Source organism: Drosophila serrata, unplaced genomic scaffold (genome assembly GCF_035046125.1).
Source record: "Drosophila serrata isolate PLE 108 unplaced genomic scaffold, ASM3504612v1 contig_272, whole genome shotgun sequence".
Taxonomy (NCBI): Eukaryota; Metazoa; Arthropoda; class Insecta; order Diptera; family Drosophilidae; genus Drosophila; species Drosophila serrata.
In genome coordinates, this window is record NW_028257170.1 from 8,740,808 (window position 1) to 8,754,176 (window position 13,369).

At 37.7% G+C, this 13,369-nt stretch overlaps 1 protein-coding gene across 45 annotated transcripts in view; it reads right to left on the reverse strand.

Annotated features, from left to right (window-relative positions):
- Positions 1–1,106: 1,106 nt before the first annotated feature.
- The window catches only part of Cip4 (formin-binding protein 1-like Cip4), a 37,332-nt gene continuing 25,069 nt past the window's right edge, over positions 1,107–13,369 (reverse strand). For 4 of the 45 annotated variants that reach the window (XM_020960287.2, XM_086833534.1, XM_086833533.1 and 1 more), the window contains exons 3-12: positions 10,143–10,258; positions 7,750–7,800; positions 6,731–6,875; positions 6,193–6,662; positions 5,942–6,128; positions 5,102–5,137; positions 3,835–4,184; positions 3,699–3,773; positions 2,869–3,032; positions 1,107–2,809 (exon numbers count right to left, since the gene is read on the reverse strand). In XM_020960287.2, coding sequence (XP_020815946.2) covers positions 2,646–2,809; positions 2,869–3,032; positions 3,699–3,773; positions 3,835–4,184; positions 5,102–5,137; positions 5,942–6,128; positions 6,193–6,662; positions 6,731–6,875; positions 7,750–7,800; positions 10,143–10,258 — 1,758 coding nt within the window. In that variant the 3' untranslated portion in view covers positions 1,107–2,645. Of the gene's footprint in view, positions 2,810–2,868; positions 3,036–3,638; positions 3,774–3,834; positions 4,185–5,101; positions 5,138–5,941; positions 6,129–6,192; positions 6,663–6,730; positions 6,876–7,749; positions 7,801–10,142; positions 10,259–13,369 lie in introns of all 45 variants that reach the window. The other 41 variants (XM_020960286.2, XM_086833530.1, XM_086833529.1 and 38 more) reach the window with 15 other exon arrangements.

Below are 13,369 nucleotides of genomic sequence, written 5' to 3' on the forward strand. Positions count from 1 at the left end.
GTAAAATGAAGATTTTTCAACGGTATACGATACGATATTTAAAGTTATCGATAGTTATATGTAGCAGCCCTAGTCTGTTCAAAATAGTGTTGTTATTTTTAGAAGTTGTACATATCTTAAATTCATTTAATAAAATTACAATAAATAATACTTGCTCAAAGTAAATGAAAATATGATGAACAATTATATTATTTCCTTATTTCACAATCAATTATATATTCTTTATATGACCGAAGATTACAATACCCTGCCAGGATATAAGAATATGAATACTAAATTATAAACGAAAAGAAACGATCGTTTGTATGGCACCTATATGATATAGAGGTCAGATTTTCATACAATTTTACACAAAATCTGTTGAAAACTGAAAAAGTTATAATTTTAAATTTCTCGAGCGTTCCTATGGGAGCTATATGATATAGTAGTCCGGTTTTCATAAAATTTTACACAAAATTGTAGAATAGTATGCAATGGCTATAATTTAAATTTGATGAAAATCAGTTGAAAACTAAAGAAGTTATAATTTTTTTTTATAATTGTATGTATTTCCCTATCGTTCCTATTGGGAGCTATATGATTCATATAGCTCCCAATAGGAACGATCGGGAAATAATAAATAAATAAATCATATTATATGATGTAGTAGTCCGATTTTCAAAAAATGTTACAGAAAATTGTTGATCAAATTCCTTTGAAATCTGAAAATGTAATAATTTAATTTAATTTAATAATATAATTTTTTTTGTAAAAATTTTACGATCATTCCTATGGCAGCTATATGATATAGTCGTCCGATCCGGCCCGTTCCGACTTAAATACGAGTGAGAGTATATAGAAGACTAACTACAAAGTTTCATTCAGATAGTTTAAAAACTGAGAGACTAGTTTGCGTAGAAACGGACAGACGGACATGGCTAGATCGACTCGGCTGTTTATGCTAATCAAGAATATATATACTTTATATGGTCGAAGGCGCCTCCTTTACTGCGTTGCAAACTTCTGACTGAAATTATACCCTTACAGGGTATTATAACTTCCTTAAAAGTTTACAAATACCACCATTTCCTAAACTGTAATAAATTAATTAAAACATTTAATAGGCCTTTTCAATTAATTGCAAATATTTTTATTATGCTGACAATTCTCACATACACTTGCCGTAGTTTCGTCACTTAAATTCAATTATTCGCCCTCCATTTGATGTTGTAAACATTTTGTAATCGTTAATACGTATATGCCTGTGTTGCGGTTCGAATTTAAAATTAGATAAATTTAAGAATTTTGGAATTATTTATTGGCTGCGTTGGCGCAGTATGTTAGTTTATCATTCATTCGTTTACATCGTTTATATTTAACATAAGAGAAACAGAATCCATCAGTATCATCCGTTGCTTCTGCACACTTAAGGGCTAGGGGCTATAGGCTAAAGCATATATATGCGAAATGAAAGTACAAAATACATATGGGGAAGGCTAGCAGGATGCCTAACTAAAGATCTAGCTCGCTCCGCCTGGATGCTTCCCGCAGACTTGCGTTTTCAGTTTTTGATTGTGGTCTACAAAATATACAGCAGTATTGTATATCTTATCAATGTTATAAATAAATGTAAATTGCAAAGTGGCGTCCGCCCCGGCTTTGCGTCTGACTTAAGCCTTAAATGTTTTTGTTTATATGAACTTAAGGTTTAAGAACTTAATTATCTGCTGCACTTGGCTGTGTGTGTGGTGTGTGTGTGTGAAAATGTACAAGGCAAAGAGCAATACAAAATTATCATTATTAAATTAAGATTACGAATTATGCGTAGTGTTTGTATGTAAAGTAAAAATGTACAATTGTTGCTATTCATATGAAATATAAAAAACAAGCTAGCGCGTTCTCTCCTTAAAGGAAGAATCCTTTAGTCCGCAAATGCCGCGTGTATGTGTCATGCAAGATTGCCATAACTTTCGCCTACACATATCCTTGAGTCTAGAGTGTGATCGATGTCCTTTTTCTCCTGATCTTTGCATATTTACCAAAGTTTTTATGGGGCTTCAATTTTGTGGCACTCGGCCGCTTTTCCCATTTGGTCAGCGGGGGAAAAGCGACAGGTACCATGTGCTGAACTGTGCAAAAATAGTATCATCAACATGTTTTCAAACCGAGAAACGTGTTCACGAGACCACTTTTTAATGCCAACGACTAAGGTTTAGTTTTACTTTTACGTTTCATGTTCATGTTCTCACGTATTCAAAGTGCCATATAAATCTGGTTTCATATATGAGTATATAAATAGGTGTTATCATGACTGATTGTTATGGGTGAAGAGGGAAACGTTGCGTGCTTACAATTAGGTGAGGTCTGCTCGTAGGTGCACATATGACTATAGATATAATATGATATAGCTTGCACTACCATAAGATCAATGACGTTCTAAAATCAAAGTAAATATACAAAGCATACAAAGGATAAAATGTCTCTCGAACTTGGCTTAGGTCAAAAATGTACATAGTGTATGTGTGTGAAGAAGGGTTCGGTGTGTTCAGTTAGTGAGTCGGTATGGCTGTCCTACAGAACGCAAAGTTATGACAAAAGTACACAAAATGAATCGAACATACGCTAGATTTGCCGAGTAGGTAACTTTTAAAACCTTAAACTTAAGCTTAAGCGTACAGCGTGCACTCGATATAGCTCGTGGGCACAAATCCCTCGTCCCAGCCATTCGAGTTATTCGCCCGCCGCACCCGCGTCCATCCATCGCCCTGATCGATCTCAATCACCTGCAGCTCCTCGCCCTCGCTCATGGGTATGCTGCCCTCGCTGGAGGCTGTTTTAAAAGAAATTTAATATTAATTATTATTAATTAAAGGGTTCTTCACAACTCACCTTCAAAGGGATACAGGGCTCGACATGTACCCAGTGGATTCAGTGTCTCCACTTCCGTTTCGTAGTAGGTATCCTCGCCGATGGCATTCTCATTGGCACTGCCCTGTCCGGAGCCAGGCAGCGATGTGTGTGAAGTTCCGAGGCCACTTTCGGGACTGGCCGAACTGCTGGATTTCACCAATGGAAAAGGCAAAATGAAACGAAATATTTGAAGAAGTTGCAATTTTCACATTATTCAGTGTTGTCATGTTTGGTGTATAATGCAATCAAGAATTCAAAAAGTCAAAGATCAAACCAAAAAGAGCTTTACGGTTTAAGAGCTACAAATTAAGAGTCAAAGCTAATTGTTATTTAAAATTTTGCATATTTTGGGTATTTTTGTGGACTTTTCTAGCAGGGCTGGTAAGTAAGAGTTGAGGAGTTCTTCGACAGATAAATAAAAATATAGAAATTTAATAACTCTCAAAGGTTATTTACGAGCTCTGCTTTCTGGGCTGTGTTATTTCTTTATATAGATTTCCGTTTGTTATGAATGAGAAACCGAAAAGGAAGGAAATAGAACCCACACGAGAGCCGAAGAAAATGCCACACATACACCGCAAGTAGAAGTGCAATGAGTGCGTTTGTGATCAGATAAGTGATTTGTAGAGTAAAGAGATTAGATATGCCAAATCATAATGCTACGATAATGTATGTACGAGTATAATGTATATGTGGGTGAGGGATATATATATATAGTATAAACATTGAACGTAGACTTATGAGTGTACCCGTTATTGTTATTATTATGCCCATTTTGTATTTGCGCCACATTATCCTCAGAACCTGACCTGCTTAAGCTGCCAGCGTCATCGGGCTGGTCATCGCCATCTTCATGATGGTCATCGGCGCTGCCATTGGAATGTCTAAAAAAAGAAGGGATTCCATTAGAATTTTGTTTAAATTAACTCAACTTTAACAACTCACCTAGAGGTTCGGTGACCGTTCTGTAATTGATTTCGATTCGCCTGCGGACTACTGGTGGCCACCTGCGCCTGACTGGCCTTGTCCAGATAACCCTGGTACTTCTTCAGATCCAGTTTCAGCTTTTCCAACTTGTGCTCCGACTCGTTCAGTTGTCCCTCGACGGTCATGGGATTGCCCAGCGATGAATTCGCCTCATAGACGATCTTCATCTTCATTAGGCCATCCCTAGCGTTCGTTTCCTGGGCGATCTTTTGCTGCAGCTCGGTGATCTTGGCCTGCAGCTTCTTTCTCCTCTGATTCGGTGGCAGATCGCTAAAGTCCTCCTTTTGTCCGTCCGCAGTTAGGGAATTCTGTGTGCAATCAACATAAGGATTAGTTTATAATATAGAATTAACATATTTATAATTATGATATATAAAGAGCGAATGCAATGAGTAATACAATACAATACAAATCAGAACTATATAAAAAAGGAGGACAACACGAGTTATACAGCAAGACGACATCCACAACAATAGAAAAATAGTTAACAAAAACCTTATAATTACCAGATGAGTGATGCAATTTGCAATCGTTATGCATCTTTTTATTATCATAAAGTCTTTGCTTGCACGCAGTGAGTGAAAATAATTAAGAATTCATAAACAAAAATCATCACAGAAACGAAAGACAAAACAATAAATGCAAATATTCTGATAATCCAAATGACCCGCTTTCAACATCAATCACTTAAACCCGTTTCCGACATCAACAGGCCATTAAAAAATACCATAAAGAAAAGTTATGGAAATGGAACGTAAGGGAAAATAACGAAGGCGATAAAGACAGGCGGCATTCAATCATGCAGAGGGAGATTTTCGAAATAAAAACAAAAAATAAATTCAACTGAAAGACAATCATAAAATAGAAAATTTAGTGATAATGTGTGAGTGTGCGGCGTCTGCTAGTTGGTTATTTCTTAAACATTTAATTATATTTAATGGGTTGTGTTATTTTTAGAACTTGACTTGACTTTAACTAAAGCCAAGAATATATGCCGATCGTTCAGGCGTTTAAAGTGAAAGTGGTGGTGGCCCAGAGGCTATTAATTATAATTAATGGAAACGATATAATGCTTGCTAGTGATGGTTAGATTCGTATTTATCAGCATTGTGATTAGTAGATAGCGAGATAGTGTTATTTAGGGGCTATGGTTTAGGCTAGGCTTAGTTACGAGTTAGATTTAGAGTTAGTTAGTCAAGAGAGAGCTGAGAGAGATTCATCATACCTTCATGGTGATACAGGCTTCAATTATCTGCCGTTGCTATTGGCAGCGAATTGTTTTTAGTAATTGCATTTTATTTAAATTGTATCACATGTTTGTGGTGTTGTGTTTTGTGTTCGTGTTCGTGTGATTTTAAGCATTTCAATCATTTCAAAAACCGAATGGCAGCGCAACAAATATGTGTACAAAGGTAGAAATCAAGAGTTAATTCAATTAATATTTGCATTTTAGATAGAAGAAGCTTTGGATTTGGGATTTCGCTTTGGGGTGTTTCGTGAGGGGAAACTAAAGAAGCAAAGCCAAGTATTAGTAAATGAGAGACACACAAAACATGGCAATATGCAATAATATATGTATAATGCGCAAAGACAATATAATATCATGTTTATTATATTGTCTTTGATTAGAGAATGTGGTGAATGGATGTATATATGTTTATAGCACGGATGGGGATCACGTAAACGAGGCCTGGGACACTTGGTACTTACGGCAACACAGACATCACCATGGTCCAAGTTTAAATAAATAAATGGGTGTACCGACAGATTCGATCGAAATCAATATAAAGATATAGAAATAGAACAGAAAAGAGAGAAGACTGGATGAGTAAACCATAAGGAGAGAGACACAAACCATAACCGAGACCTACGACTTATCGAACACACGAAACTTAACAACTAATCAAAAAGCATCTCAACTCAAGAGGCTGGTGCACAGAATGGAACGGAGAAGGAACACGTGAGGAGAACTGAAAACTCTGGACTTTGAGAGATAGAGTCAGGCAGTGGAAAAGGTCACCCCACCGATGAACCACCCGTATCGGATGTGAACTTCCTCCCTCACCTTGGTGCTGCCGAATATGTTGAAGATGCCAACGCGTTTCTTCAGCTTGTTGGCACCCATTGTGCCCTTTATTGTCAGGTGGTTCGATATCGAGTTGCTGTAGTGCGATTCCTGCACAGTGTCCGGGTCAAGTTTCGATAGATCCTCGAAGGGTATGTCACGTGGTGGCGTAAACCCAGATTGGTATCTGTAAGGCAAGAGGTTACGATAAGTAACATATAAGAAAAGCAAATTTAGAAATCAAATAAAACCTTTCAATGACTTTGAAGGAATCCTCCTTCTCGTTGATGGACTCGCCGGCCTTGACAATTCCCTCCATGCAGCGGGCAATGATGGGCGCCACCGAGGACTCTACCTCCGCCGCTCCAATGATGAACTCTCGAATGCCGCGCGTTCTCTTCTCGTCCAACTCTTGCAACCGATTCAGAACGGCGGGCAGGAGCATGCTAAAGTGCTGCTGCTGCAGGTTGTTTGTCTTCTGCAGCTGGTTGGCATACTCGTTCTTGGCATCGTCCGATTGCTGGATCTTCGCCGTCATCACGTTCTTGTATCGCTCCACCTCGGCACGACTGAGATTTAGATCCATGTCTGCCCGCTTGTAGCTGTCCACGGCCTTCTCCGAGTCCCGGTAGGCCTTCTCGTAGTTCCGCTTGGCCCGGTCCAGCGAGGAGAGCTGTGTGGTGAGGTTCTGTTGCAGCATCGCACCGTCGCTAAGGCATTTCTGTAAGAGCATATACATGAGATCGGAGTTAGTAAGCCGTCCATCATGGGCTTAACCCACGCACTCACCTTGCGCTCTTCGCGCAGTGTCTTGGAGAGGAGCGTCACTGCCTGGATGACCTGGAGCTGCAGGGACTCGGAGACCACTTCACGCTGTCCCGCCAGGTCGCCCACCTCCTTGAGCAGATTGCGAAAGGCCTGCATCGATGTGTATCTGTAAGTATAAGTAATAGGAGCATGTGAATCAGTTCGACCTACGCGCCAATTGGAGACCGAGGAAGACCTCGTATTTTGTGCACAGTAAGAAATGTCTAACTTATATTTAATATTTATTTAATCTGCCTTATTATCATGGTAGGATTGTATATCATCTCCATATAGGCAACTTTGTGACAGTCAGTTAACACCTTGATTATTTTTATTAACTTCTTTCTTGCTGTGCACTCCATAGTCCATAGTCGAGGGCCCCGATTTATGGAGCTCTCGGGATTGACAGGGCTAGACACGCGCTGTGGAACGCCCACGCAGCTCCGGACTATGTCCATCATCGCCATTGTCGTCATCGTTGTTGGTCACTCAATATGGCCGGGGAATGGGCATGAATTTATGGATTTTACAAACTGAATATGGCAAAAGCGCTTGGCATTTCATTACCAAGTCTGCCACTTGGCTCTGCCTCTTCATTGTCATGTTACACACATGCCACAGTCACATCCCAATTCACAGTACCCAATCCAGAGATCTATTTGCGGGTCATGATGTCAGAGTCGGTCCAAGTGGCAGATTTGCATGGCGTGTAATTAAAAAACTGAGATTTCCAGACCTCACACACACCATCTACTTGAGGCCAAGCCCCAAGTGGATTTGTTCCCGTTCAAATTGAATGGCACAGAGCACGCACAATTAGAGGCTAGAGATTATATCCCACAGCCCAAACCCGAATGGCAATCACTTAGCACTTTGCCAAACAAATATGGCAAACAAAGTGCAGCAAATTACGGATAATTTTCCAAAACATTTAACAACACGAAGAAGGTAAGGTAACAATCTAAAAAACTATATATATTTTTCATTCGGTTAATGCTTACTCATTGTCTTCCTCCTCCTTCTTTTTGGGCTGATAGTTTTTCACCAGGCGCCTGCAAGAGAAAGAAACGAAAGGTAAAATCCATATCATGGCATTAGTGAAACTTTGTTTTTTACATAGCTCAAGTATACTAAGAAATAATAATAATATAATAATAATAGTCTGCGGCAGCAGAAGCAACATATTTGCATTAACACGAGACTTTTCATTTCGCGACTGCGATTGCCAAGGCGGAGCACGCAAAAGATTTCACTGCGCCGCGCATATTAAATACAGTTTTTCCTTACAGTTTCATGCGGCTGCTTTGTGGTCTAGTTGCTACTCTTACTTGGTATCTACTAATATATGTAGCTTAAAGTCCAACCCGTACTAGCAACGATCTCATCCAGTCCAGCCTCTTCAGTAGAGATACACTGGGAGAATGAATCGAGACTTGCTTACATTACTTGATAATCATTGAAACTATATTTAAAAAGTTTCGGGAGACTAAAGAGGATTTTATGGAAGCCTATTCTAAGCTTAATTTATATGCTTAAAGGTATTACTGAAATGTATATATTTATATTTATTATATTACATTATATTATAAATATCATATTGCATAATGTTATATATATTATATTATATATATTATATTATTATATATGTTAGATATTATGTTACATTATATTATATTAAATTATATTACATTGTAAAATATGTTAAAGTAAAATAAAGATACTCATCATTATCCTTCATAACAAACAAAATCATTTTCATATATTATAACATAAGTTTTTCCCTTATTTCCTAACTAATACAAAGTGTATAAATTACTACTTAAGATCTTCTTAGTTTGACAAAATTTTATTTAATTTAAACAAGTGTAACAAGTGTATTTAAACTAAGAATAACAACTTCGTACCCTGTCATGATTGTCATGTAGAAATTAAGATTATTTACTACAACAGAGATATAATTAGTATAAATTTCTCTTTCCAGTGTACAACTGCAACTAAGGCCATGTCAGACAACGTTAGACGCGTAATGATAAAGTCATTAAAACAAGTCAAGACGGTAGCAGCTCCCAGCCATATCACGGGGCCACAGTTCAGTCCCACAACCAGTAGAAGAGGCAGTAGAAACCAAAGTCATCAAGCCAAGTAGAGACTCATTGTGGGAACATTGGTGGCAGTCAGTGGGAAACCGATTCCCCCACGATCTGACAACTGGAGGGACCAAACACCTTGGCGGCAAACATAATCTTTTGCTTAAATTAAACAATTATGACGGAACAACTATGATGGACAACCCACGCAGCAGACAGTTGGGTAACTCAAGCCTAATCCCATTAGCTCCCCACATGTCCAGTTCGCTTGGGATTTGGGATGGGGGTTAAACTGTAGCTGGGAATCGGATTCGGAGGAACGGAGGAGGCACGGAGGCAAGTCGCGTGTCAATTGCGTGGGGCAGGTCGTGGTCAGCACTCGGGTGTCACTCAATTTAGTGCAATTTATGAGAGGGTTGGCGTCTGTCTCTCTTACTGAGGTGTGGCTCCCCTTTTGAAACAAACCAAAAAATTCCTGGGGTCCATAAACACAAAATATCAAGCGTAATTGAAATGCGCCACAAGAGTATAATGCACACACAATTAGCTATTTACGATTATTAATGTTTATGGCGCTCTGTTGTCGTTCTGTCGTCGCCAGGCGAAGGTCGCTTAAGACAAAGACTTGAATTAAATAATACACAAAGCCTACACGAATGGATTGTTTTATATTTTATATTATTACTTGGCCAGGAACGGAGCCTGGTCAATCGGGCAATCACTTCCACAAGTGGTCGACCTTGTGCTTATTACTTGGAAGCTGCTTTTTGTCTTAACATTTTACATTAGCGGCGAGAACATTATTTTGGCAGCTGCCACAAAGCCACAAGGCATGCCACAAATGGGTGAGGCCTGTTGCAACTGGCTAAATATAAATGCCTAAATACAAAATATTTATATTTAATTGGCGATTTGTTAAGGCCAAATATGGTGGCGCTACTTTGCAGTGCCTTTAAAGTGTTTTTTGAAATTGTTGAAGGTAATCCTTGGAAATTGATATTGATACTTTATTAATTTTAATTGATAAAATCACTTTTAAACTTAAATTTGCATTTTTGGGTATTTATTTTATAAATACCATACATGTTAAGTGGTTTTCGAAAGGTTGTACATATTAATATTGATTTTAAAGTTGATTAAAAACTTGGCATAATACTTTGTATAAATATTTTAGTCTTTATCTCATTTAACCTTTTAAAAATACATAACTAACTTATTTTATCCCCTTTTTAAGTTATATAAATTAGTTTACTATACTTTAAGCTTTACTTTTAGTATATTTTTTATATTAATCTATGAAAACTCACCTTAATTTGCCGGCATATTCCGTTTCTATGGCCACACGATCGCGTAAAAAGTTGGCATACTTGTCCAAAGCATCGATGCCTCTGTTTGTGTGTATCGCTATATTATCGTTCTGATCCTGAAATTATATAAAAAACAGACACATGGAATAGATTAGAAAAAGCCACTGAAAGCCTCTTGACATTGAGCCCACACAAATGCGTAGATCGCAAAAAAAAGAAGAAAATAATATGAAATTAATCTAATTTTTTAATTAGAACGATATATATCTATATATGTTACGTACAAATGAAACTGCGTAGCAAGCAAAATAATATTCACTCAAGCTCTTTGGATATAGATCTTTCTCATCAAATATAAACACATATATATATCTTGAAAGAGACAGAGTCCATAATGGATCGATTTAAATGAAACGAAACAACTGATCCATTAACTCATTAGCCATAAAGAGCTGGACCAAAATTGGCCTAGCTCTAGTAGCTGACAATATCGTGTGATTTGGTATTAATTTATTGTATGGTTGTTAGCCAACATTTATTATTATGGTTAAATATGGGTAGCCACTTCCTCCTCGACTTGTAGTTATGACATAATGTCTGTCTCTGTATCTGGTTTATTTTCCTTCTTTCTTCGGGGCATGTCTTTGTGAGCAATTTGCAACACTTTTCAATGCTGTTTGTCAATAGATCGCTCAAACAATCAAAACAAACTGTGCTCCACTTTTGATTTTATTTTCGCACGCCGGCACACACACACACACACACACACACAGAAGAAATGACATCAAAAGAGACAGCCGTTTTGGCCAAGTTAGCTGCCAATCACGCCCCCAAACGCAATCATCGGTGGCAGGCAGATTTGAATTTTAAGTAAAGTTGAAAAAAACCCCTAAAAGTCAGTCACAAAAACCGCTTAAATGGCAAAGAGACGAGACCAGACGACGCATGGCCAATTTGCATTTGAAGTTCATCAGAGGAGAGGAAATTACCATCAATTACATAATGAAACCCAGTTCCGATCATGGCCCAAACAATTTTCGTGGCCAAAATGAGCGGTAAATTGTTGAAAATTTACGTTGTCTGTATAAATTTAGGTGTCGTCTTCAGTGTCTCGTCTGAATTTTGTAATGTTTGTTGAGTGTTTTCTTCCAACGATTATATTAATTTCAAACACTTAACAAGGTTGCTGGCTGTTGCCTTAGCTGCTGATCAGTGAAATTTGGCAACATTTTGTGGCTTCGATTTTCCCCCTCGTTGTTCAATTAAAACGTGCCTGACATTAATTAAAACAATTGTCAATTAAATACGTTTACGAGCACATCATTAACGAGTGCGTTTGTAGAATGTTTGATTTTGAGTTTATATTTTTATTTTTTCTCTTTTGCTTGCGTCACCGCAAAACTTTCACCCGCTCTTAGGTGCGGCATCTTGGCAGCCGATGAAAAGCGTTTTTCGCGTGGAAAAGTGTCGGGCAACATGGCAAATGTCGCTGAAGTGGCAGCAACAACAGCAGCAGCAGATGTCAAGCGAGTAGCTGTGGTAATTGAGTTGCAACCGAGCCCGAGGGCGTTGCCTTGGTGGGTGGGTGTATGAGCCACCAGGACGACTCTTTGGGCCCCCTAAAACTGGGCCTATAAATATGTCTGTGACTGTCAGCTGGTGCCCCTGGGAAGTGTCTGTGGCTTTTATGCAATCGGAAGGCACTCGGAAAATTATATTTCGAACATAAATGGTAAATGGTAAGTGAATGTCTCTCTAAAGTGTTAATGTGGTGTTATTCAAGCATTTGTAAAAGTTAAACATTTTTTTATTTGCAAGCTTTACGCTATTAAAATTTATATTGCAACGCTGTGTGTCTAGTATTTAAATCATTAATACGTAAGGTTTAATGGAAACATTCACTGATTTGTTATAAAAATGTAAGGCAAGTTTCTTGAAGGTAAACATAAATATATTTTTACTCTGATGATTGGTAACGTTAACTTTATAATTTGTATTGATATTATTATGCTTTTTGATTAAGAAAACTTGCAGATTCTTTGAAATCTATTAAAAAAAGTAGAAAATGTGATTCACGAAAATTCCTTTAGGTGAAAAATTATAAATATTATAAACACATATTGTTTATTAAGAAAAGAATTAATAAACCCTACGATTTCTTTAAAATTAAAAAAAAAATTCCTTAACGTGTAATAAAAGAAATATTATGATAAAAGGATGCATTTTTATTAAGAAAATAACAACTTTGCGGTCTTTAAACTTTTTTAACTGCTTAAAAAGGTAGGCAAAATTATTTAAAAAATTTCTTTTAGTGAAATATTATTAAATTAGTTAGTTATAGTTAGATAATCACAGATACTATCTTGTCTTTCCTGCTATTAAATTCATATTTTCTAAAAAAAACTAGTCTTCGTATCCAGTACCTTTAATTAATTCAACATCTTTTCCTTTTGATCCATCTGAAATACCTCGTTTCTTTGGGACATATTTTGCATGCAATTTCTACAAGTGCACCTGGCACAAGAAAGCTTTTGCCCCCAGCACTTTTCCATCAATTCAACTGAGACTCAGACTCAAACTCAAACTGAAACTCAAACTCTGTTCGACTGAAATCAAATCAAATTAATTTACTTTGCACAGTAACTGTGCGGTGGTGCGCTTGCGCAATATTCCCGCCCCCCGCCGGCGGGAAATTGTTTTTCCAATTGATCTGCTCCACCTATTGGATATATATATATAAAATACATCTATATAGTCGCATAATGTGTGCGTGCCAGTTTTTCCATGTTGCCTGATTAAATGGAATGGCAAATTGGCCGACGGTTGTCTAGGCAGGAAAGTTGCCATTAGCGCCGTTGATTTATATAAATGTTTAATGATAGGCCCCAGAGTCAAATGCATTGATTATGATAAGTCTATGCTGTCGCCGGGATTACGAGGTGAGAAAGGAATGTCTATCAGAGAGATCTTCTGGATCGATCGATCGATCATCGATTGATTGTGAAAGAATGTGGGAAGCACTTATGTTTATACATATACGTATTTGTATATATTTCTATGGTTGCCGAGAGGCCGAACATGATCAGAGCTCATCATGATGATGATCATCATCATGACATTGATAGACGACTCTCGAGGTTGTGCTCGCCAATCGGATCGCATTGTTGACCTTGACCGGTTGGTGTCGAGAGATCGCAGAAAACGATTCCAAGATCGGAGGCAGTCTG